Source organism: Labeo rohita, chromosome 17, assembly GCF_022985175.1.
Source record: "Labeo rohita strain BAU-BD-2019 chromosome 17, IGBB_LRoh.1.0, whole genome shotgun sequence".
In the NCBI taxonomy this organism is placed as follows: domain Eukaryota; kingdom Metazoa; phylum Chordata; class Actinopteri; order Cypriniformes; family Cyprinidae; genus Labeo; species Labeo rohita.
In genome coordinates this window covers 9,427,251-9,454,190 of record NC_066885.1, presented here as the reverse complement: position 1 = coordinate 9,454,190, position 26,940 = coordinate 9,427,251, and the positions used below count along the sequence as shown (strand labels likewise).

At 34.8% G+C, this 26,940-nt stretch overlaps 2 protein-coding genes across 2 annotated transcripts in view; one reads left to right on the top strand and one right to left on the bottom strand.

The window, feature by feature from the left end:
- bach2a (BTB and CNC homology 1, basic leucine zipper transcription factor 2a) overlaps positions 1-18,001 on the bottom strand; it is an 88,243-nt gene extending 70,242 nt beyond the window's left edge. The window contains exon 1 of the mRNA XM_051133920.1: positions 17,942-18,001. The gene's annotated coding sequence lies outside the window, so the exon portion shown is untranslated. The remainder of the gene's footprint in view (positions 1-17,941) is intronic.
- On the top strand, positions 918-13,720 carry si:ch211-266g18.9 (transforming growth factor-beta receptor-associated protein 1). Its single transcript, XM_051133921.1, has 12 exons — positions 918-989; positions 1,102-1,807; positions 2,544-2,738; positions 3,044-3,198; positions 7,745-7,827; positions 7,969-8,313; positions 8,396-8,453; positions 8,529-8,672; positions 9,070-9,210; positions 10,972-11,131; positions 11,229-11,650; positions 11,751-13,720. Exons 2-12 carry the CDS (start codon positions 1,144-1,146, stop codon positions 11,895-11,897), a joined length of 2,514 nt encoding a protein of 837 aa, XP_050989878.1. The 5' UTR covers positions 918-989; positions 1,102-1,143; the 3' UTR covers positions 11,898-13,720.
- Positions 18,002-26,940: the final 8,939 nt, after the last annotated feature.

The following is a 26,940-nucleotide window of genomic DNA, read 5'->3' as shown; positions in this document are numbered from 1 at the left end:
CACATAAAATGTTAAGGTTTAAACTGCAAAAAATAAATAAATAAATATTAGTTCTTAGTTTATTAGTTCTAACAAATAAGTTTTTGCTCAAACCAAAATTAAAAATAATTTGTTTATCATTTCTGCACAGGAGAGACTTTGTGTTGTTTCAAAACAAAAAGAAATCGGTATCGGTCATCGGCCAGAATGATTTGAAAAATATCAGTATGCTGGATATTATATATACATATATATATATATATATTTCTGTGCATCCCCAGTTTTTAATCCAAGATTAATCTGAAAATGAACAACAAACACGGGTGCCATCAGAATGAGAGTCTAAACAGATGATAAATACATCACAATAATCTACAAGTAATCCACACGTCAAATTCCTTAATAATGAACTTGTTAACTACAAAGACACAGCGTTTTGCTTGATTACTTGTTGATTTTTGTTATGTTGTTATCAGCTGTTTGGACTCTCATTCTGACGGCACCCATTCTCAGCAGAGGATTCACTGGTGAGCAAGTGATGTAGTGCTAAATTTCTTCAAATCTTTTCCAAACTTATGGACATTTTGCATGGTTTGAGGGTGAGTCAATTTTCACCCAACTTTTATTTTTGAGTAATCGATTCCTTTAATGCCCTATTTGTTTGAAATTAACAATACTCCTAAACCCTACCCTAAACTCAAATGATAGGGTAAACAAAAGTAAATTTGAGATAAAAATGCATTTGCTAAAGCAACATGCTGTTTTAGCTTCTTTTTACACACTTTAAAAGACACATCTCTAGAGTATACAAGAAATAATTAACTAAAGGTTTTAAGTCTGTAGTCTTTCTTAGACATTTGGCATTGTGCAATCAACCATCCATTCAGAGTAAAAGCAGTAAAACTGCTGACACCAACTTCCTTTCAGGATGAGAGTCACATGGCAAGAGCAAAATACACTTGAGTAAAAAAAGAAACGTCCATAATGCTGACAGCTTCTTCGTTAATGAGGTGAGACCGCTCTTTACTTGTTTTATTTAGCTTTACAGCATGTAGATATCTGAGCTAATGAAAGCTGTTTTCCTTCTCTGCCCAGTTTACAAGGTTTCTCATTTATTTTTAGGTGTTTTTTTGCCACTGAGACCTATATTAAGAGTAAATAACCATGAAAGTCTTCACCCCTGTGCTAGTCTTTAAAAAATTACCCTCTGGGAAAGGCAGAGACAAATTCAGCATTCAGTGTTTGGAGTGTTTTGGTAAAAACCTCTATATAGGGACCAAAGAGGGAGTCGTTGAGTACCTCACTGTAAATAACACGAGCGCTGAAGAAAGCCTTTCAGTGAGGGAGGTGGGGAAGAGACAGATGGGCCGAAGCGGAGCAATCGGCCAGCTGACGACGGTCCCTGTTCTGAATCATCTCTTAGTTCTCTGGGACGGTTCGGTTATGGTGCTTAACATGTTCTCCCTGGAACTCATTCCTGCCCTGAAGAAAATACAGAATGTGTCACTCTTCTATGTCAGTGAGTCAGCGCTTCAGACTGATTCTGTCGAGCTCATTGTAGCTTCGACCAAGAGGAAAACAGTCAGTGTTTATAAGGTGTATGTGGACAGATGGGAGTGTGTGAGACAGGTGGCTCTGCCGCAGGAACCTGTGGTTCTGGCTGCGCATGGGACGTGTCTGTGTGTGGCCACTTGTGACAGATATTTTCTCCATGATTATCAGAGCCAAACCACCCTCGATCTTTTCCCACATAACCTGGGAAAGCAAAATATAATTGCCAACAAATGTGGAAAAGGAGAATTCATTTTAAATGGGCCTGGATCTTTGGGTAAGAATTTTTATTATTATAAAAATAAAAATAAAATCATAATAGACTAAATAAAAGACTAATAAAATTGAGACTTTTTAAACGTTAAGTGGCAAAACAAGGTAAAAACTGTGCGAAAGATCTGCCAGTGCAATAAAAATAAATAAGGCATGCATAAAAAGGCATTACATTTACTTCATGTTCTCACAATAATTAATAAAATGGAGAACAAATGATATCAAATAATTTCATGTGTCTTCTCAAAAGAAATCTAAACAGAAGAGATTTATTAACTTGATTAAATTTGTCAAGACCAGATAATCTAAGCTACAGTGTAATGCAACTTAATTTATTTTTAATATGCTTTTTTAAACAATTTTACATTTATTAATTAATTAACTTATTTATTTTGGTTCAGCAGTTGATTAGCTGCATTTAAATTATTGCCTAATTAAATTCAATTTTTATTTCTTTATCCCTTTTTTATTTTCAATTATTACATTTAGGGAATTTTAGGACAAATAATTTAATATTTAATAACACACGCTTGAAAACTTCATTAATGCCTGTCTATAAAGCAAGCAAGCATGCAAATAAATAAATAAATAAATAAATAAATAAATAAATAAATAGATAGATAGATAGATAGATAGATAGATAGATAGATACATTTTACATTTCAGTAATAATTTGTGCAAAGAATATTTATTTGCTTTGTAAACTAACCAAGTAAAAGTAGTCTATATGTGACACACAGGCATGTTTGTGATGAAGAATGGCACTTCCCAGCATCCTCCTGTACAGTGGCCTGATGGCGTGGTGGACGCTGCAGTTCATTTCCCATATGTGCTTGCTCTACAAAATCAGACTGTTCATATCTACAGCATTCTGGACCAACAGCTGAAGCAAACTGTCCCTTTACAAAGTGCCAAATCTCTCGTCTCAACAGAAGGTACGTTTTACAATCCAACATCAATCCTTCAAAAATCATTCATTAGTAGTCACTGTAAATTCAGAGCTGCTATTACCATTCTTGAATGCCTGTATATTGCATCTTTACATCTTCATAAATTCAAGATGTTAAATTTTTTAAAATCAACAAATATTTTTGCTCTAAATAGTAAAATGGGTTTCGATTGCAACTGCTTGTTGCACTTGTTGACTGATGGTGACACTAGTAATATTTATTTATACTTTTATTGTATACTCATTTAAAGGCTTATTTCCAGCTATTTCCTATCTCTTTCTTCAATATAGAAAGCATTTTTGTTGTTGCTGACAAAGAGATTCATCGGCTGTCACCAGTTCCTTTGGAGGACCAGATTCAAGAGCTGGTTAAGAGTCAAAGAGTTGATGAAGCCCTGACACTGCTGGACAGGCTTCAAGACCTTTTGCCAAAAGATTCATATAAGGTAAGACTGATGATAAATTACTAAAGAAAGTGGATTTTTGCCTTATCTTTCTTCAATATATTAGAAAAACATAATTATTAAAGGGATAGTTCACCCAAAAATGAAAATTTCCCCACGATTTACTCACCCTCAAGCCATCCTAGGTGTATATGACTTTCTTCTTTCAGATGAATACAGTCGGAGTTATATTAAAAAATGTCTTGGCTTTTCTAAGCTTTATAATAGCAGTGAATAGGAGTTGAGATTTTGAAGTCCAATAAAGTGCATCCATCCATTATAAAAAGTACTCCACACAGCTCTGGGAGGTTAATAAAGGCCTTCTCAAGCAAAGTAATGCATTTGTATAAGAAAAATATAAATTTTTAAAATTTTATACACTGTAATCTTTAACCATTCCAGGATGTAGGCGAACACGTTGATGAATACAGAAGCGCAGTGGAGTAAAACAAAACACAGGTCATGAATCAGAAGTACAAAATGAGGTTTTGTAAAGAAAAAATTTGAAGGTTTTCAATATAAGCCAAGAGGTTTTCTTTTACAGAAACAGAAAACATGGTTTTTAAAAAAGTTTTAAATTTTAAATATTTTTCTTACATAAATGCATCGATTCACTTCAGATGGCCTTTATTAGTTAACCCTCTATGGTACCGTGTTGCCTCCAGGCAACACAGCCTATTTTTTTTTTTTAAATAAAATGAGCCACCCATTTAATGAATCAATGCTATCTTAGTAAAGAAGAAGTCAAATACTAACAAATGAAATTGCAAAAAAGTGGTCACATGACCCATAGGGGTCTCTCTTTCAGGACATGTGCACATGTCACATGACTCCATATTTTGTCCAGAGAAAGGTGCAGTTTTCATCAATTTTCATTCATATAATTGCCAACAAAAAATCTGAATCACCTTCACTGATTAGTAAAGAAGTATTTTCAAAAACTTTTCATAATATATCATCAAATATATCATAGGAAATTACAAAAAACTGCATGTTGCCTCAAGGCAACATTGTACTGTAATGGAATCACATATGGCCATACCAGGCATATAGCATAGCATACATGTATATGATATTTGTAAGAAAAAAGTTAGAATTATCTAAATGTATTTGAATTTTTGCATGATATTGTAATGCGTTTATAAAAATTGTAATTCATATACAATATCTGCACATATTCTGTTGAGAGGAAGTGCTTCCTCAGCTTTCACAAGCAGTGAGGAGTCATTAGTGAGGAAGGAGATTTTACATGCATGTGCTTGTGTGTGTATGTGCATGCTTGTAAGGAAAAGTTATATATTAGCATAAGGTTATGATAATTTTATTTTTTTTTACTTTGAAACAACACTAATTATAATGTTTTGGTATGATAACAGATATGATAGTTTGGTTATACTTGTGATCCACGATGGTACAGTGTTGCCTGAAAGCAACATGCAGGTATGAAATCTTACTTTTTGTTAAATATGAGATGTGCAAAACATCAAAAGTGTGATAAATCTATTCCTTCAAATGTTTGATTAAAGAAACTGGTGATTTAAATAAATTGATTAATTTTTTTCTGCATGAAAATATCAAATGTTTAATTTTGTCCATTGTGGTACAATGTTGCCTTGAGGCAACAAACTTTTAAAAATTAAATAAATACAAAAAATACAAAAATATTTACTGATATTGTTATAGTGTCCAACTTTAAGCTGGAAAAACATCACAAATAATTTTTTCCTCATTGATATCATATTGCGTACCATAGAGGGTTAATAAAACACCCTGGAGTCGTATGGAGCACTTTTTATGATGAACGGATGGACTTTATTATGCTTTTAAATCTCAACAGCCATTTACTTTTTTTTTTTTTTTTTAAATATAACTCCAATATTTGTCTGAAAAAAAGAAAGTTATATACACTTAGGATGGCTTCAACATGAGTAAATCATGGGGTAATTTTTTTGAGTGAACTATCCCTTTAAGCCAGTCCTTGACTCCTAAGTGTCAATAATATGTTCTTAAATCCATTCATACACACACACACAGATTATATTTGATAAGAGTACATATCCTGCTGAAAGACAGTCATATGAATATAATCTTAAGAAATAGAAACTGCACATAATAAGGTTAATGGAGCCATGAGGTCAGTGGGGCTGAACCTCTTAGACATACTAAGCAAGATAATTCATATAAGCACTTGCACTAGATGCACAGATGTCATTCCAACAAGATATAAAAAAATCTTTCAGTAGTATTAAGCAAAGACCACAGAGGCATGAATATGAGCTCATCAAATATAAATATGCTACATGATTTTAAAATTAAATGTGCAAAGTTAAATATTTAATAAGTTTTAATATACTTAATAATAGCTGTTGCACTACGGGCGTCATGAGTTTGAATCCCAGCTCGAGAACGTTTCCCAATCCCGCCCCCTTCTCTCTCTCCCACTTCGCTTCCTGTCCGCTATGATCTGTCCTATAATAATAAAGCCAAAAATAAAAATAAATCTTAAAAAAATATATATATATATATATATATATATATATAAAGTAAACTAAAGCAAGCATGTTATAAATTACCCGGTTCAAAAGTTTACATCCCCTTGATTCTTAATACCCTGTTTTTACCTGTTAACTGCCTGCTGTTCTTTAGAAATATTCTTCTAGTCCCACAGTTTTTTGGTTTTTCAGCATTTTTGTGTGTTTAAACCCTTTCCAACAATGACTATGATTTTGAGATCCATCTTTTCACAATGAGGACAATTGAGGAACTCATATGCAACTATTACTGAAGGTTCCAATGCTCACTGATGCACGATGCATTAAATACCCTGATCTTCAAATTTAAAAAGTTTTCACCCCCCGGCTGTTAAAGGAGAAGTCCACTTCCAAAACAAAGATTCACATATAATGTACTCACCCCATTGTCATCCAAGATGTTCATGTCTTTCTTTCTTCAGTCATAAAGAAATTATGTTTTTTGAGGAAAACATTTCAGCATTTTTCTTCATATTATGGATTGGTATGGTGCCCTGATTTTGAACTTCCAAAATGCAGTTTAAATGCGGCTTCAATCGATCCCAAAAGCGGTTGTAAAAGATCCCAGCCGAGGAAGAAGGGTTTTATCTAATGGAACGATCAGTTATTTTCATTAAAAAAACACAATTTATATACTTTTTATTCTCAAATGCTCATCTTGCCTTACTCTCGTTGAACTCTGTGTATTCTGGCTCAAGACAGTTAGGGTATGTTGGAAAATCGTATTTTCTTCTTCAACTTCAAAAATCATTTCAAAATCATCCTGCCTCACTGCAGAAGTTCCAACCCAGTCTTTGCAAAGTAAACATGCAAAGAAGATCAAACACCCTTAACAAAAAATGTAAAACAGCGATGTAGGATGATTTTGAAATTATTTTTGAAATTGAGGGAGAAAATACAATTGGAGTTTTTCGACATACCCTAACTGTCATGACCCGGAACAAAAACAGTCCAGGCAGAGTAAGACAAGACCAGCGTTTGACATTAAAAATAGATAAATTGTATTATTTTTTATGAAATTAACCGATCGTTACGCTAGATAAGACCTTCTTTCTCGGCTGGGATCATTTACAATCGCATTGGGATCATTTGAAGCCGCAATTTACAAAACTGCATTTTGGAAGTTTAAAATTGGGGCACCATATCAGTCCATTATATGAAGAAAAATGCTGAAATGTTTTCCTCAAAAAACATAATTTCATTACGACTGAAGAAAGAAAGACATGAACATCTTGGGCAATGGGGTGAGTACATTATATGTGAATCTTTGTTTTGGTAGTGGACTTTTCCTTTAACCGCTCAGGGGTAAAAACTTTTTAAATTTAAAGATCAGGGTAAATTGAACTTAGTTTGTCTTCTGGGAAACATGTAACATCTTCTGTAGCCTCTGAAGGGCAGTACTAAATGAAAAAATATGATATTTAGCCATATAAGAAAAATTTACACATCTCCATTCTGTTCAAAAGTTTTCACCTCCTGGCTTTTAATGCATGTTTTTTCCTTCTGGAGCATCAGTGAATGTTTGAACCTTCTGTAATAGTTGCATTTGAGTCCCTTAGTTGTCAAAAGATGGATCTCAAAATCATACAGTCACTGTTGGAAAGGGTTCAAATACACAAAAATGCTGAAAAACCAGAGAATCTGTGTGACTTGAATGATTTTTCGGAAAAACAGCAGGCAGTTTAACTGTGACATGATGAAAACTATCACTGAACAAAAAAATACAGCTGTAGATCATTCAGGTAAGAACTTGAACTTTTGAACCCGGTCATTTTTATAAATTCAACTATTATTTTCTCCTGTTGACTATATGTAAATGTCTTTTATGTGAAATAACTTTTTTCACGTCAGTACTAAATAAACAATAATAGGCATTTTAAATGATCCCTCTTATTTTGGTAAAACAATTACAATTTTTAATGATCCTGAAAGGGGGATGTAAACTTTTGACCTTTTGAACTGTTTATATTCACAAATATAATAACATTCATCCTGATTCATGCAATTCACCACTTTAGGATCTACACAAGAATGTTATCTGTACATCTGGATTGATAAAGTTCTACAGAGAGGCTTTTGTGGAAGCAAAAGAGCTTTTTATGTAAGTACTACTTTTTAAGAAAGCACTATTTCAGTCAACCCGCTTCATAATTTAATGTAATTTGTGAAATTTACTAGCAATTTCTATGTGAAAACTGTTTCCAAATCCTACACCTTTTCAGAATAATCTTTTATCTCCCAGTAAAGGTGAACTAGACCCGAGGGAAATCATTAGCCTTTATCCAGCTATGCCTGTTATGAGTGAAGACTTTACACCTCAGACAACAGCAGTCAGCAATGCCAAGGACCTGTGGACGTTAAGTCGAGGCGACTGGCCGACGTTTCAACAATACCTAAGCTTTTTGGACGACTTCTTGAGAGAAGTCAGGCCAACGAGTCAGGGCCAAATGTGTCCTCAGGACATTGACTCAGCACTTTTTAAGCTGTATTTGGAACAAGGTGAATATGAAAAACTGGACCAGCTTGTGTCGTCGCAGAATAGCTGTAACCTCCAAATGTGTGTGCCTGACTTAGAAGACCACAAAAGGTTTGCGCTCATCATTTAAGGCTAATACAAGTTATTTTCTAGTGAAAAGCCAAACTGATTTGATTTGAAACTGTCATTTCAGGTTTTTCACTCTTGGATTGCTCTATCAAAGTCAAGGCCAGCATTTCAATGCAATTCAGGTATCTTTGAAAAGATCCACAGAGCAATGACTAAAGATGAATCAGAAAGAAAAGTAAACAACTTTTTTTTTCCAGACCTGGGTTAAAATTGTGGAGGAGCAAAGCGAGGACCCATCACACATCAACGTATTCCAGCATATAGTTAATACGCTCTCAAATCTGGAACATAAACCCATCATCTGGAAATTTGTAGATTGGGTTCTTCAGAGAGACCAAAAGGCAAGTATTTTAACTGTCATATACTGTTTATCAACAGCAGAGGGCAGAGTTATACAAATTTCATTAAGTCTAGTTTACTCTTTTGCCCTTGGCAGTAAAAGCATCTATTATGAATCTAGAATTTGCTCTGACTATTATGCTATAATATATATAATATATACTGATAAAAAGTTTGGCCTCGCTAAGATTTTTTGCTCACCAAGGCTGAGATCATTACTCCAGTCTTCAGTGTCACATGATCCTTCAGAAATCACTGTAATATGCTGATTTGGTGAAAACAGTTGAACAGAGTTGATGAACAGAACATTCTTTTTTCTTTCTAATAAACATTTGAATGGTAGGGTTTATTGCATTGTGAGCAATGTGTTTTTAATACATGTTCTTTATTTTAATATAGGCTGGAATACTGATTTTTACAAAGACGCGTACAAGCAGCCATGTGACATTTGCACCGGAGGAAGTCCTCACTATTCTCACCACCTACCCAGTTGCTATGACTCTGTACTTGGAATATTTAGTCAATGAATTACACAGCAAGGTGAGGTATTTATTTATAATTAATGACCATTTTAATGGGGTCATCAGGAATCAAATTTACATGTTTATGTTATGAAATACACCACCAGTCAAAAGTATTGGAACAGTAAGATTTTTGATGTTTTTTTTTTTTTTTTTTAAAAAGTCTGCTCACTAAGTCTGCATTTATTCCAAAATACAGCAAAAGCAGTAATATTGTGAGATATTTGTACTATTTAAAATAACTGCTTTCTATTCAAATTTATTTTGAAATGTTGCTGTTTGCTGTTCAATAAACATTTATTATTATTTAACATTTAAAAAATATGAATACATTTTTTTCAGGATTCTTTAATGAATAGAAAAATCCAAAGATCAGCATTTATCTGAAATAAAGCTTCTGTAACATTATACACTATGCCATTCAAAAGCTTGGAGTCAGAAATGATAGAAATTAATACTTTTGTTTAGCAAGGATGATTTAAATTGATCAAAAGTGATGATAAAGACATTTACAATGTTACAAAAGATTTCAGATTTCACAAAAAGTGCTGTTCTTCTGAATTTTCTATTCATCAAAGAAACCAGAAAAAATTATACGCTGTTCTCAACACAATAATAATAATTATAATAGTTTTTTGAGCAACAATTCAGAATATTAGAATGATTTCTGAAGGATAAAAAAATCAGCTTTGAAATCACAGGAATAAATTACATTGTAAAATATATTCAATAGAAAACAGTTATTTTAAATAGTAAAAATATTTCAGAATTTTACTGTACTTTGGATCAAATAAATGCAGGCTTGGTGAGCAGAAGAGACTTCTTTAAAAAAAAAAACATTAAAAATCTTTTGACTGGTAGTGTATAAAATATAAAATGTATAGAACAGTGTTATTTTAGTATTATTTATATAGTATTATAGTATTTATTAATATTTTGAATTAAAAAGCTTAAATGTTATATTTTTAATTTTAATTTCAGTTTAATTTTTAGTTATTTTAGTCATGTGGTTTTGACTTTTTTATATTTATACAATTTATTTTATTTTATTTTTTAAAAATTTTTTTGTTTTTTTTTGGAAGTAGTCTTATTTCAGTTAATAATTTTACTACTTCAACTGATCAATTACATTACAATATTTTATTTCAGCTTAATTTCGATTGCTAAAATCTGTAACAGAAATAGTTTTAATAGTTTCACCTCTATTTAAAGACAACAATACTGGTATGAAAAGATTTGTAACATTCATAACAGAACGCTTCCTCCTCAGCCCAAAAAAATATTTTTTAGTGAATCCAAGTTATATAAACGACTCGTTCTGAACTTCTGCAATTTCGTGGCATCGCATCCACGTTTACACAATGCAACCGACGATCAGAAACTTCACCTGGCCATTCACAGTGACGTAATAAGGAGAAAGCAGCATAAATGCTATTATTTCTAAGTCTCAGGGCACGCATTACAGAAAGTTAAGTCTCAAATTAAACCCTAACAAGTTTCAAACAGAAATCACCATGGTGACTAAACAGATAGGATTCTAGAATTGGAATGTTTCGTAATGTGGTCCCAGAAGAACCAACAATGAGAGTAAAATGGGTGTATATGTGTAAAACTGCTTCTCATTACACAACACGGAGTGTTTTTTAAAGGCACAGCAGCAAAAAATAACCTGTTCAAAAAAGTGACAAAAAAATCCTGTAATAGTATACTGCATGACCCCTTTAATGCCAGTTTTCCATGACTGAATGTCACATTTAAGAAGCCAGTTGTCTATTCACAGGAGGAAAAGCATCATACCATGCTCATCACATCATATATCAAACAGATATTGCATTCAGCTGAGGATGACTACAACAATGAAGCAAGCAGGGAAGAGATTAGACATAAACTACAACAATTACTTTGGCAATCTTCTTTCTATAATGCGTACGCCATACATGGTGAGCACAATACATGCAGATAAAGACTTTCTTAGGTTAATTACATCTTGAAAGTGTTCATGGATGCAATAAAGTACTATTCTTTTGACTCTAACAGACCAAATACCACCCTTGCTTCTTCATGTGGAGAGAGCAATTTTGCTTGGGAAGTCTGGTAAACACAAAAAGGCCCTGCAGGTTTTGGTCCATGAGGAAAAAGACCAGCAGGCTGCTGAAAACTACTGTTGGAGGACCTCTGCTGGACAAGACAGGAAGTTCACGCAGGGAATGTTTCTCACCCTGCTTCAAATCTACATCGAGTCCAGACACCATGTGATCGCGGCAGTGGATCTGCTGAACCAAAATGCAGCGTGTTTTGATTTAGTCAGTGTGTTGAGGGTGCTGCCGGACTCCTGGTCTCTGAAACTGGTGCTGCGGTTCCTCTGTGAATCACTGAGAGGAACAGTACATGAGAAAAGAATGAAAGGTCTGGAGATGAGCCTAGCCAAGGTGGAAACCCTAAGACACAAGCATGTCTGGGTGAGACGCACTATAAATAATGCCATTTATGTGGCAAAAGAAATCTCAAATATTCACTAAACCCAAACTGCAATGCTAATGTTATTCTTTATGCTCCCAGATGGAAACAACGCATGAAAAAATCAGAGTTGACAGAGGATTTGTTTGCCATTCATGCCAGAGATGTCTCACAGGGCCTGAGTTTCTGCGCAGGCCAACAGGAGAGCTGACACACATATCCTGTCATGGTGGAGAAAGCGGTCACTAAACAACAAAGACACTATTATTCATACCTATTCACATTTTCACTCTCAGCAGATGCTGTTTTACTAGGTAGCCTACAATAAAGACAGTAATTACTTGGACGGTAAGACAACTACTAGCACAAACTACAGCAAGACACCAACAAAGCAGGCCACAAACACGTGCGGGACACCCACAACAAAAGCATTTATACTACACCACAATGTTGCAGGGACGATACTGTACAATTGAATGCGTACTGGACAGACTACAATGCGAGTAAGAATATAATAAATAAAAGTATATTATAATGTGAGTTGTAGACTTGTGAATTGTGAGGAGAAAAAGATTTTGTTCAGATCTTTGTTCATATCTCACAATTTTTTCTCAGAATTGCAAGAAACAAAGTCTGAATTGTTTTTGAAAAATGTCTCTTATTTGATTAGAAATTACAGAAAAATTGTTAATGTTGTGAAATATTATTACAATTTAAAATAACTTTGAATTGCTCTATTTTAATATATTTTAAAATTATTCCTGTGATGCAAAGCTGAATTTTCAGCATCCATTTCTCCAATCTTTAGTGTCACATGATCCTTCAGAAATCATTCTGATATGCCGATGCTCGTTATTATTAATGCTGAAATCAGCTTAATATTTTTATAGAAAACTTGATACGTTTTTTTAAATTCTTTGAAGTGATCAGAAGTACAGCATTTATTTAAAATAAAAACATATTTTGTAACATTATAAAAGTCTTTACTGTCACTTTTGATCAATTTAAAGCATCCTTGCTTAATAAAAGTGTTAATATCTTTCAAATGAAATGAATTACAATATTTTTCCTCTGTAACATTTTAAGTAAAGCCTTTATGTACAATGCATTATAAATGGTTATTAAAGGGTATAATGCATTATAATTATTCATAATGTGCACTGTGATACATCATGTTGTTGTAAATAATTATAACCAAATTTAAAATTCATAGCTTAACAATGAGGTTAACAATGTGGTTATAATTATTCAAGAGATTGTACAATTCATTATAACATGCATTACATGGTACTGCATTATAAAAGCAGTATCAAATGCTCACTGATGCTTTAGAAGGAAACATAATGCATTAAGAGCCGGGGGGTGAAAACTTTTGAAATTTCGAAGATCAGGGTAAATTTCACTTATTTTGTCTTCTGGGAAACATGTAAGTATCTGCTGTAGCTTCTGAAGGACAGTACTAAATGAAAAAATATGATACTTAGGCAAGATAAGAAAAATGTACACATCTTCATTCTGTTCAAAAGTTTTCACCCCCACCAGCTGTTAATGCATCATATTTCTTTCTGAAGCATCAGTGAGTGTTTGAACCTTCTATAATAGTTACATAGGAGTCCCTCAGTTGTCCTCAGTGTGAAAAGATGGACCTCAAAATTATACAGTCATTACTGGAAAGGTTCAAATGCACAAAAAAGCTGAAAAACCAAAGATTATGTGGGACCTGAAGAATTTTTCTGAAGAAGAGCAGGCAGTTTAACTGTTCAAGACAAACAATGGACTCATGAACAACTATCACCAAACAAAAAAACATGACAGCTGTGGATGATTCAGGTAACAACACAGTATTAAGAATCATGCGTATGTAAACTTTTGTACGGGGTCATTTTTATAAATTCAACTATTATTTTCTCTTGTGGACTATATGTAAATGTCTTTTATATGAAATATCTTACTCAGGTTAGTAATAAATAAAAAATAACATGCATTTTGTATTATCCCTCTTATTTTGGTAAAACACTTAACATTTTGCAGATTATGCAAGGAGTATGTAAACTTTTGACCTCGACTGTAAATAAAGGCTTTTAAACAAAGTGTTACCTTTTTCTCTTTTTTGCAACAATGCACTATGTTGTACTTTCTCTGCAAATAACAGACATGCAACTCAAGTACGAGCCAAAGCCTAGGCATGCCAGTGTAAATAATAATAAACTATTCTTTCAACCATGTTCATTCATGCTTCATATACATTCATTGAGGCTGTACGCCTTCTGACTTGGCTGAAATGACCTTTGCATACTATGGGCCTTGACACGGGTGCCAGAGAACAAACTATATTATAAACAAGTCGACATCCCTTTTACACCCACTGGACTGGGTTGGCTCTGTGCTGTCTGCTTCTAGCCCAAGCATGGTGAGGAACTGGCAGCCTTACAAACCCAGGCTCTACACCACTTCAGGATATGGTGCTCTCCAGACAAGCCACCTTATGTGGACAAATTCTCAGACCAGACTGTTTTGTTTGTGGACATGAAAAAATAAATCACAAAACTCCTCAAATATGTTATCCACGTGAATATGAATATACACCAAACAGACTGTGAGATGTCAAAATGAATCACTGTTGCATAAAGTCATCTGCTTCCATTTCTGTTATAAATAAATCTCTTGCCACTCTTGTTCTATTGCACTAACTGGCTTTCGTTTTATTGTGTTTACAAATAAGATGACATTAATAAAAAGCTTCAACACAGATCGATGTGCCAAACTATCTATTTGCATATAAATACATATCTATTATCTATATAGGTGATATTCATAAGCCATATTAGCATTTTAAGTGCATATTATTTGTATTTTTTAATATTATGCACTTACTGGGCAAATCTCATGAAAACATGTCAGGTCAACAGGTCAAATAAAATTAAATTTAAAGAAAAAAAGGTTAATAAATAGGTCAGTTTACATAAAACACAACTTTTTTTACTTTATGAGTAAAATATAAATAAAACTGAGGCAAACACTAACCTAGAGAGGTGTGATTCCCCATACTTTGTATTTGCTATGTGTTAAGTATGCTGCAAATAATGTGCACACATACTTTGTGAAATTGTGCATTAGGGCAAAACAAGTGATTATGCATGAAGTACATCCATATGGGTCCATGTTCAGCAAAGATGGCATAATATTCAGTATGCACTTATGAGTTGACCACACTGACTGTGACTCATTCTGCCCCCAGTTAAAGCCGTCTACTTGTGTACAGGGCTGGGCCGATGGTCATTTGGGTGGACTCTGAATTTACTTTTAGATCCCTCCCTTCTTTGATAGATGCCTCTTGGGGCTTTTAATGTTTTGGCATTTCAGGGCTAAGCAGACTACAAACCCACAAGCTTGCAGAACTGCAAGCAGTTTTAGCAGGTTTGATTTAACCTAGCTTCACTTGATCTTTCAGGTGTTATTTACGCTCAACAATACTCAAATAATAAAGCAATCTGCTGCAGATACTTGCTTATATGGCCAGTCAGCACGTCCCCTGGAGAGAAGCCCGGGATCTTTAAAGGCTTCTGCACAGATGGTCATTTTACACATGAGGAAACAGGATGGATGCAAAAATCAACAGTTACAGAACAAATTGTGGTAGAGAACCAGTCATCTTTATAAATATCTACACCACAGACAGAGGAAAAGAGTAAAAACAAAAAAAAACACGTTCCTCTCGTGCTGCTAAAGATAAACGCAGACATCTAAAATGCCTGTGTTTACTTCAAAACATTTTTAATTTAGGAATGAATTGGAAACATACCCTATATTTCCAAATGGAATCGGTTTTATACTTCGTTTGTATTTACTTATGGCTGAATTTAATGAGGATACAAATCAAGTGCTGCCATTTTATGATTTAAGACTCAGAACAAAATGTGTCACGCGACAGACTATAGAGGGTTTGCACCGACGTCACGTTCTGGTCAGTTACCCAGATGCACGGCCATTGCGGCGATACTCATATGTAAACAGAAGCATTAATTGCATGGTTAGTGTACCACTGAAGACGTTGTTCTACTACTTTTTGCCATCTAGACTACGGAATATGTGTGGAAGCTGCTAAATCATACAGAGAAGGACTTAGTAAGCAGGAAAGGTCATTTTATTTTAACAAAATTAATACAGGGCTCAACGCTAAGCAGCGATAATGTTTCCTTGGTTACTGCTGTACACAAAGCTCCGCTACGCTGCTTTATAATGCGTTATACAGATGCTAGATAAAAAGAAAAAGCCATGTAAACTTTTCTGAAAACAGATAGTTCCCCTCAGACACACATTCATATAAACTCCTACCCCCAATTCATTATTATGGGTTTCTTCCAATATTTCGTGCATCGTGAACAGTGAGATTGACCTGCCTGCTACAGTATTTCCTCCTTTTTATGTCCGTCTTCAGCTGTTAATGGCCTTTTACAGACTAAATATAATAATAACGTAATATTTTCACACAAATGACATTTTGGAACATGAATGCAGTGCAGTGAATGTATGACTTGCATGGGCCACAGAGCAGTCCATATTGTCCATTATAGATAATGTATGTTTTTATTGCAATGCTAATCGACATAGCCTTTATCACTATATAAAGTGTTTTCAGGAGGGGTCATCAATGGGCCATATTGGCTGCACTGAATGTAAACAATGCCACTGAACCGAACAAAACTAGCATATTTTGCTGATTATTGCTGCTGAAAATGGTCAATTATTGTTGTGTTTTGGTCTGTACTAATTGGTCGGACCAGGGAAAACAACATTTGTGTTTGTTCTTATCATTTTTGGTCAGGTAAGTGAAACATTATCTTAATTAATACTGCTTGTACATATCTTTACCACCTATTAACTTCAGTTTGACAAAATATTGTGCCTGTTCCTGCTTACTAGTCCTTCTCTATATGATTTAGCAGCTTCCACATATTTTTCTGTGTTTTAGACACCATAACTTAGCAGAACAACGTATTCAGTAGTACATTAACTGTGCAATCCATGCTGTTTATATGTATTGCCAATATGGCCGTGCATCGGGGTGCCTGACCAAATCGTGACGTGCAAACGCTTTAAAGAATAGTATAAAATAATAATCAGTTTATTGAAGAAAGTTTTTTCAAACACTTGACGCATAACGCAAGTTTGGAGTAAAAATAAGTACTTATTAAATACTCATAAATTGTCTTTGACACTGCTAAACTAATAATGGTTTTAGTCTCTTCTGTGATGTAATTCACTGGTCAAAAAGAAAAAAATATATATTTTCATTGTTTAAGATATCTATAGATATCACAATATATCACTATCGTGATTTTTTTTGAGGCCACAATAGTCGTGTAGTGAACAATCTGATATTGTGACAGCCGTAAATTGTGTATATATTTTTATATCTAGTAAATTTTGTCACTGACCTGCATAATATATACCATAACATACTATACATTGTACCATTATACTCAAATATTGTACCAAAAAAACCACAGGGTTACATTTATCGCCAATGACACTGATGCACTATTTTTAATTCAAGGCATGGATACAAACTGTACTTTTTGGCAAAAGTATAAACTTACTAATTTTAGCATGTTTCTCACAAAAAAAAAAACATTTGTTTGGCTGGAAGACTTGCAATGTGAGCGTCAACACACAAGTTTTTCTTTCTTTTTTGGAGCCTGAGAGCTCCTCAATACCAAACTCTTGCGTAACAATTCTTTAAAAAGTCTACTTGTGTTCCTTCAGAAAAAAAATGTAGGTTTTGAAATGCAGGGTGAGTTAATGACAGAATTTATTTTCTAGAAGAACTACACAAAGATGCTCAGTTTGCTGTTGGTGCCAGTGATGCCAAGATGCAGTAATCCCGAGACATCTGTTGGGCTTCTGAACAAAAAGACATCACACTGTGAGTGTCAGGTAGCTGCTTAAATACAGTACAGCCCTCGGAACTGGTACTGTATATAAGAGGAAGTGCATCTCGGCCATATTTAGCAAATAAGCCGCAAACAGTTACAGCGTATTCTTTATGACGCATTTTTTCTGGCCTCGGTGGTTGCTGAGACACAAGGAGAATCTTAATTTGCAACCTTTGGATAGCAATAATGGTAAGGTACCAAAAAGACGTAAAGATAGAACATCCCTAATTTGCAGTTTCCTTGAAGAAGCTAATGCTACAGTGAGGAAATCCGAGAATAAACACCCAAAGGATGATCAAAACATATCTATTTTTCAACCCCTATAAGCAACGCTGTCATTTCCATAGCTTTCTTTACCTTCGGTTTTGGAGCCAGGCCACCAGGGGATAGTCACAGCGTAGACCACTGGAGACACCGGGGGAGAGGCAAAGACCACAGGCTCCTACCATGCATCCTGGCTCCCAGACATGGCCTGTAGTGTGGCGTGTAGAATAATCCCACAGCAGGGCATATGGGATTTGCTCATTCTCGGCACACATCTTTCTCTCTTTGTCTAGCTGTCGTATCCTCACACAGTGGACTGAATGCTCATTGTTAGCATGTTTGACGGTCGTGCAATCAGTCTAATTAACATGTAACAATGGCAATGTCAAACTTCAGCTGCCTTCCAATTTGTCATCAGACTGCTATTTAACAGCTAAAATTAAATTTGTTTAGTATGCAGAAGTGCTGCGCAAGCTGGGAAGGTGAACTGGCTTTGAAACTTGTAGTAAATGGGCCCTTTTGCATGCAGATGTTTTTGAGAAGTAAATATAGATTCATGAACACGCCACCATATTTGGAGAGCTGTTTATCTTCTACTTACGGGTTATTACCATAATGAGCTGGACTATGAGGACTAATGACTTTGTGAGATTGGTCGACGTCCATAGAAAACTCTTGGCTTGAATGTGTTAATTAAGGGAAAATGAAGATATTGAGTTTAAATATGATATAACAAGCCGTGAAATAAATATGGAAATTTACAGATCTTGGAATCGTAAAACAATATTGCCATGCTGGCACTAAACCGAGAGTACGCTCAAGGGTGGTTCCTTTGACTGGGGTTTGAACTTGAAGACCCGAGTGTAATATACATTTAAAGCAGTTTTCCTAACCCTACTGCATCCCTGCTTCTGGGAAGGAGAGTAATTGGTTTTGCTGACTCATGGAAGTTCACATTGTGGCATTGTTATCCTTGTTTTTAGTGCGTTAAACCTTAAATTCTCTGTCGTTTTTAGCTATTGAGGGTGGTTAAAACCACCACCATTTATCCACAGCCATAATTCTGTATGACTGTCCTATTTATATGCCATGTTGTCATACATAAAATAAATTCAGCATGCATGATGAAAGTAGGCACGCACAAAAAGTACTCCTAGATATCTGAAAAGATAAGTAGAGTAAGACCTAAAGCAAAAATGTATTCAGGCATTATATTTGCTGCAGTTTAGTTTTCAAAAAATCTGCATTCGCATGTTCGGTAATTTAAAAAAAAAGAAGCACATAATACATGCAAAACAATGGGGCAGCAAATTTATTTTTGTTATTAAGATCAGTACCTGCAAGCAGGTACTTAATCTAAAAACCTAAATCTGGTGCAAAACAAATTACAAAAACACTAAGTACAAATAGCCCTCCTTAAAAACTTCCTCATCTAGGTTTTGCTCATTTTACAGTTAGTGCACTAGTAAAAAATAAATAAATAAATAAAAATACAAAAAAAATGCAAACCAATGGGACAGCAAATTTACTTTTGCGATTAATATCAGGTCCTTCATCTAAAAAGCTAAATCTGTTGCAAAACAAATTTAGAGTGTCTATTTACACTAAGTACAAATAGCCCAGCTTGTTGGCAGAGTCTATTACAGAGTCTATTACTAGCTCCGCCCACCAACTGTGATTGGGGTAGTCAACACTAACTGTCAAACATCAGTTCCAGTGTCATAGATGGTTCGAATCTGTTCACACTGTGGCATTGTTATCCTTGTTTTTAGTGCGTTAACCCTCAAATTCTCTGTTACAGTTAAAAGTCGTTTTTCACAATTGAGGGTGGTTAAAACCACCACCATTTATCCATAACCATAATTCTGTATGACTGTCCAATTTATTTGCCATGTTGTCATGGTCAAGCACAAGAAGTACTTCTACATATCTGGAAAGATCAGTAGAACAGGGCCTAAGGCAAAAATGTATTCAGACATTATGTTTGTTGCAGTTTAGTTTTCAGAATTAAAAAAAAAAAAATCTGCATTTGCATGTTTGGAAGTTTCACATGCGTAAAAACTTCCTCACAAAATGTACAAATTGTTAAAAAAAAAAAAAAAAAAAAAAAGCAGCACATAATACATGCGAAACAATGGGATAGCAAATTTACTTTTGCGATTTATATCAGGTCCTATCAGGTCTAAAAAGCTAAATCTGTTGCAAAACAAATTCGGAGTGTCTATTTACACTAAGTACAAATAGCCCGGCTTGTTGGCATAGGCTATTTACCAAAACTCTGCCCACCAATGTGTGATTGGGGTAGTCAACATTACAAAAGACAATTGTCATACATCAGTTCCACTGGTGTAGATGGTTTGAATCTGTTTTTTTCCTCAGTAGGCTTGTTGGCAGAGGCTATTTACACTAACTCCGCCCACCAACGTGTGATTGGGGAAGTCATTACTACAAAAGATGATTGTCAAACATCAGCTCCAGTGGCGCAGATGTAAAGTGTGTACTGTAGCCTTTTGACGCGATCAAATGTCATTTCCGAAAAACACTTATTTTCAATAAAAATGAAGGAAATAATCAAAAAGTTGAAAAAGTGTCGGGTAAAATTAATGTAGGTTTTATTGTCCCAATATGGTGGCATTCATTTAATAATTTGAATTAGAATTAGAATTTACACTCAATACATTATTATTGCGTACTGTTTTATAATGTACTACAATAGAAGTGCAGATAATTTCCACTATTTGCAAAAAGTACAATAAATTAATTGCACCAATTCGGTGTTTGCAAACAGTGATTATGTTTTTCTTGTGGGCAGAGCCTATCTGGTGGCAGAAAATAACAGTTTTCAAGTGGTAGTCTATGGAAACCATGGATTAAAAAAATAAAAAAGGTAAATTTGAGTTTATATTTAAAAATTATGACTTTATTCTCACAATTCCAAGATTATATCTCACAACTCCGATAAGAAAAATAAACTTGTCATTCTTTCTTTTGAGTTTATATTCCACACTTGTGGCATTTTTTTTCCCTCAGAATAAACAAGTTCACTATTGTTGAGTTAAACTGAGTTATAAAGTCCGAAATACGAGATATGAACTTGCATTTGCGAGAAAAAAAGTCAAAGCTGTGAGATAAAATAGGTAAATGTAAAATGTTATAAGTTTAAATAGTATTTCATGCTGTAACTGTAGGGCTAATATAATATGTCCCCTATGAACTGTATATGTGAATATTATGTAGACCTATTGTTTAAATCAAATTTATGCTTTAAAAGTAGAGTAATCATAGCAGGTTTCAGTCATTAGTCTGTTTAAACATCTGCGTTTAGCTTCAAATGGCGTTTTTAACGACAGTATTAGATAAAATGATTTGCATTCCAATTCTGACATCCAAAGGCACAACAATACATTTTATCTCTTATTCTGTGGATTTTTCCTGTTTCACTCCACTTGTTATCAGTGTTTTTCTGCCACCACAATGCACGCAGCTGCAAGTTACGTAACCAGGGTTGCCAGATTTTTACAACAAAACCTGCCCAATTGCTACTCAAAACTAGCCCAAAAGTAGCCCAATCAGATTTTGAGTGGGGTCCCCAGTTAATTCTGGGGGGGTCCACATTCTGGGGGGTAAAATACACTTTTTTGGTGGAGTTCCCCTGGTAAAATTCCAGGGGGTAAATATTACATTATTGGGGTCATTTCAACCCGCAGACATGAAAAACAACCTGTGGCAATAGTGTTAAAGTAGCCCAATTCCACAGGAAAACTACAGACTTGGCAACACTGGACATAAGTGCAAATAGCCACTGGCAAACAAATTTCTGATAGTTCAGACAATAAAGTACTATTGTAATAATCAACATGATTCTTAATAAAGTCTGCACTCTTCATGAGAAAAAGTTCTGACCAACAAAATTTACTCCTATCCACTTTTACAGCAACTCTGTGGATTCATTCGCTATATAACGCTCTTGATTAAAGAGTAAACATTCCTTGACATACACTTAAGAAACTCCAAACAGCATTAGCCAAGCAGTAATTAGAAATTCAGCAACAACAGTTTCCACAAATGAACACACCCAAACAAATCGTAGCTTGGTGGGAGAGAAACTACGCACAAGCAATTCCCAGCGACACATGCTGAGAAATTATGAGACCACCAATCACAGTTGCACAGTAAAAATTACGCATGGCATAAATTTTCATTAAGTTCACATGAAGACACCTGTTGAACCCTGGCACAGTGTACGGTTTTACATCACATCCTCTCCAGCGCCCTCTAGCTTTAAATGAAGTTTAAAAAATAATAATAATAATAAATTTAAACAAATTAAAAACTTGTTTTTGTGTTTATGCATCAGTATAGCTAACATTGTCCAAAAGGTGGATCTCTTATTTTCCTCCTCATCTCCAATACATCAATCTGGTTTTAATTAAGCACAGTGGGCGAGTGTGTTTTAATTGAACTGCGCTACAGTAAAGAGTTTGTTGGCTGAGGAGAGATGTGACCTTATAAAAAAGCAAGGTACATCTCTGTATAAATGTCAGAGACACCATCATGATTTATTAGTGGTGTAAAGACCGTGCACTTCAATATCCAAGCATATTAATGTTAGAATATGTCTTTGCAAGTACGCAAAGGTTTCAACCTGTAGTAACCTGTCACAGTTTAGGAACATCAAAAATAGCTCTAGCATATTCACAATAATGAGCACTTGGCGTGAAGTTGACTGTCAGCCGCTTATCTCACATTAAGATAGATGGAGATTGAGTAGGCGCTGCTTTAAAAAGCACACGGCTCATAATGTCGGGCTCTGGCGCATTTCTGTCCTTTAATTTGGAAAGGGCGTTTCAGAAATGTCACGGAACTTAGAAAGATAATGGAGGGTAAATGTATAGATTACAGTGGATTTCCAAGGTCCAACGATATAATTTGGCTAATTTCAATGGAACAAACCCACAGGCGGAAACCTGTAAATGTAGTTTGACACTGATAAAAATCTTCAATTGACTTTAAATGTTCAACTTTGTGTGAAAAAACAAAAGGTACTTCACTCTGGGTCTTTAAAGTGATGCTTTTTTTTGGAGGATCATTTGTGAATGCTACTTAATGTACGACAGTGTTCATATTTATATAACATACATCATTCACAAGTAGTTTATACAAGGATGCCATGTTTAGAAAGTAAAGGCTAGTTTATTTTTGAGCAAAATTCCCTTATAAGTGGTGATGAAGGATAAAGAAAACCTGTCCAGATGAAAATGTTTGGATCTTGGCTGTCTGCTTTGGTTTGTGGATGAATGAGCGGATATTTTAATGGAGTACCACGGGCAAGTCTTTAGGGAAAGGCAAATCAAACAAAGTAAGAAAATCTTCTGAAGGTAATTTGTCTGCAATTGTCAGTTCTAAGTTGGAACATCTGTAGAAGAGGAAATTTGAAGTTTTATTTCTACCACTAATAGCTGAATTTCGACCAAACACAACTTAGCAAAGTCTCTAAACCTACGTTTCTGGCAAGTTTAGCCTTGTGGTTTCAGCTGTTCTATTTGTACACTATAAAACCACAAACTGCCCTCTCTGAATTTATTCATATATCACTACAAATAGCATAGGTGTCCCCTTAAACCAATACAAACACCTTAAAAGTGCCTCTTCGAAAATGCAACACTACTGCATTTCAAAGCTACCAAAAAAATTAACTTCATTTATATTATTCTCAAGAATGTCTTATCACACAACTCTAAGGCTATAGCATACGGGAAAAGCTTAACAAAAAGGATTTTTGCTCATTCTGGAACACTAAACTGCTTCGAGGCCGGAAAGTTGCTATTGAGGAAAAAAACCTCAGAAGAGATCATTATATGTGGGGCAGAAAGACCATCTTACATGTGGTTCTTAAAAGTCAACAGGTCATCAGTTGTGGTTCCTGAAGAGCAACTTTGGCACATGCTAAAATTACAGAGATCACTGCAGCTCTCAGAGTCAAATACTCTTGAGGTTGTCTCATCATTTGGTGCCAAGCTCCTATATTAGCCCAGACTTTCCACTGAGGACCTGTCTACTCATCCGGGCTCCAACTGTTTATGACTGGCGTAGTTTATAAATGCATTAGCCCACAAATATATGTTGCTAAAACTGTCTGGCAATGGAGGTCTTGCTTAAACACGATTATTTACTGTTTACTCAACGAGGAAATGCAAGGTGTAACACTTTGGCTACAGATCATTTAAGCATTTATGGACCATTTACAAAAAGAATATTGAAACTTTTCTAACTTTTTCTAATAAATACAGCCTCCATTAACTAGTGAATAAACCTCATGGATATTTTGATATCTCTAATAATTTCAAAGTGTGTATGCCTATCTTTAAGGCCCACAGAGGAAAGGTAAAATCAGCACACACTTCCATCTAAGCACTTACGTCACAATTTACCCGGGTGCACAGCCATATTGACAATACTCTGATGTAAACAACAGCATGGATTGCACGGTTAATGTACTCCTGAATACATTGAACTACTAAAAGAAGTGTGGAAGCCGCTAAATCATAAAGAGAAGGACTTAGTAAACAGGAAAGAGTGCAATATTTTGACAAACTAAAGTTAATAGGTGGTAAAGACACATACAAGCAGTATTAATTAAGATATTAGCCTAACATTTCACCTACCTGACTGGAAATGATAAGAACAAACACAAATGTTGTCAAGATTCTTGCCCTGGAAATCCTGGTTCAGTACGGAAAACCACAAACGCCTTTTGTCACTCAGTTTTTAGCACTCTTCTCCTTGATTTGTTATAACTTTTGGCAGGCTATAGTACTCCAAATATTTTCCCGGGTCCGGCCGATTAGTACAGCCCAAAACATGACAATAATTGACTATTTTCAGCTGCAATAATCAGGAAAATTAGCAAGTTTCGTTCGGTTCAGTGGCATTGTTTACGTTCAGTGCCGCCAACATGGCCGATTGTTAACCACTGAATAATGCTCATGGATATTTTCATATCTCTAATAATTTCAAGGCTTACAGAGGAAGGTAAAAACTCAGCACCCACTTCCATCTAAGCAATAACTTACCAGCTTACTTGCTTTTCTCCCTCTCCACAATATTTAACCAGATAAATGGACAGCTGGAAGCATTTACTAGTCTGGAGTAGTATTACTTCCTATGATTACCGTGTCAGTGTTTTCTTTTCAGTACTTTACTTTATTATTATTATTATTATTATCGTTTAGCAGTGAAGATAGTGACCAATCACAGACGTGGCTGTTGAGCAAAGAAACCGCAATGGCGAATCAGAGGAAATTAAACGAGTCTCTGGGGTTGTATAATAATGGTTCATTGATTATAATGGTACTTCTTCTTCTTTTGGCGTTTTACGGCAGTTATGGCGGCAAACAAACGATAGGCGCATTTCTGCATTTTGATTCTTCCTGTTTATAATTTATTCAACATTTGATAGATTTATTTATTATTTTAACACTGCTAAGAGGGCCGATGTGAAGTTAACTGTTGTCAGTCTTTATTTACGGATGTATAAAAACATCATAGTAATTCAAAAACATTTTTTTTCTGGCTTGTTTCGTATGTTCAGCTACTTTAAGTCACATAAGTGCTAACATAAAATACCTGCAAGCTATAGATTTTTATTTATCATTTTATTATTTATTTGTTTTTCTTTGTTTATTTATTTATTTGACATAAATGTTTAATCAAACTCCATCTTCAAGTAAAAATGTGAGACTTTGCTTTGGTGACATAGACTGTCGGACTTCTCTAATAACTCTTAAAAATAAAGGTGCTTCACGATGCCATAGAAGAACCTTTTCTGTCTAAATGGTTCCATAAAGAACCTTTAACATCTGAAGAATCTTTCTGTCTTACAAAAGGTTCTTTGTTGCAAAAGAAGGTTGTTCAGATTGTAAAAAGGTAAGAAATAGATGGTTCTTTAAAGAACCTTTGACTAAATGGTTCTTTGTGGAAACAAAAATGGTTCCTCTATGGCATCGCTGTGAGGAACCCTTTAAAGCACCTTTATTTTTAAGAGTGTAGTCTGTTTAAAAAAAAATATAAAAAGGAAGAAAATAAGAAAAATTTTTGAGTTTACAAGATCAAAGAAAATAGTAATTTGTTTTTGTTTTGTCATATGAATGGTGCGTTTATAAAGTGTATATGTTTTGTGATTTATGTGACTGAGCTCTTGCATTGTTAACAATCCATCCATTTGATAAAGCCATGTCTTTTTTGTGTGCATATTATAATATTTCACAATGCCTTGACTACTGCATTCAGAACGCTTTCTTAAACTCCAAAGTGTTCTTCAGGCTTTTAGATGTTTGTCGTGTTTTATTCTAAAACCGCTTAAATTGTTTCTTGCAGACAGAAAACCTGTAATTATCTTTGGAAGACACTCTTGGATCAGTTATTATCTTTAAATACAGGACTTAACCACCAAAATTTATGTTCTGAAAAACCCATTAGGTAGCTTTATTTAACCAATTCCTTTAAGTGATTTTGATTTCCTGACACACACAATATATTTTTTTCTTCCATGTGCTGTCATAAAAGAGTGAAAGGCAAGACATGTCTGAAAGGTAGCGGATCAGACATACCAACTCCAAAGAAAGAGTTTCTTTGTTGCCAATGCTTTTAAAAGACCCACCTATAGGCTGAGATGAAAAGGGAGTGAAGCCAGCAATGCGTTGAGCTCAGCGTTGCGCACTTGACACCATCAACACACCTTTCACTTTCAAGTTTTTCAAGTATCTGTGATCTTTATACTGCCACTTGGGACAAATAACAATGATGGTATCAACGTTCGCTTGGCGTTTCATGCTTGATGAAAAACGTCCCAGAGACCGGTTTCAGAGTCTATTTCCAAGACCCTATAATTTCACCAACAATCTAGTTGAGTAGTTCCCATCCACCCTTCCATTCATAAAACGCAAAGTAGCTTTTAGTGGTACAGTTAGTTTATTGAAATCTTAAATTTGGGTCCCCATCCAGATGGGGTATCTTTAACTCTCACTCAAAGGCAGCTCCCTGTTGCATCAACCAATAATTATTATAGAGCATGTTCTTCTCCTGGGTGAAGA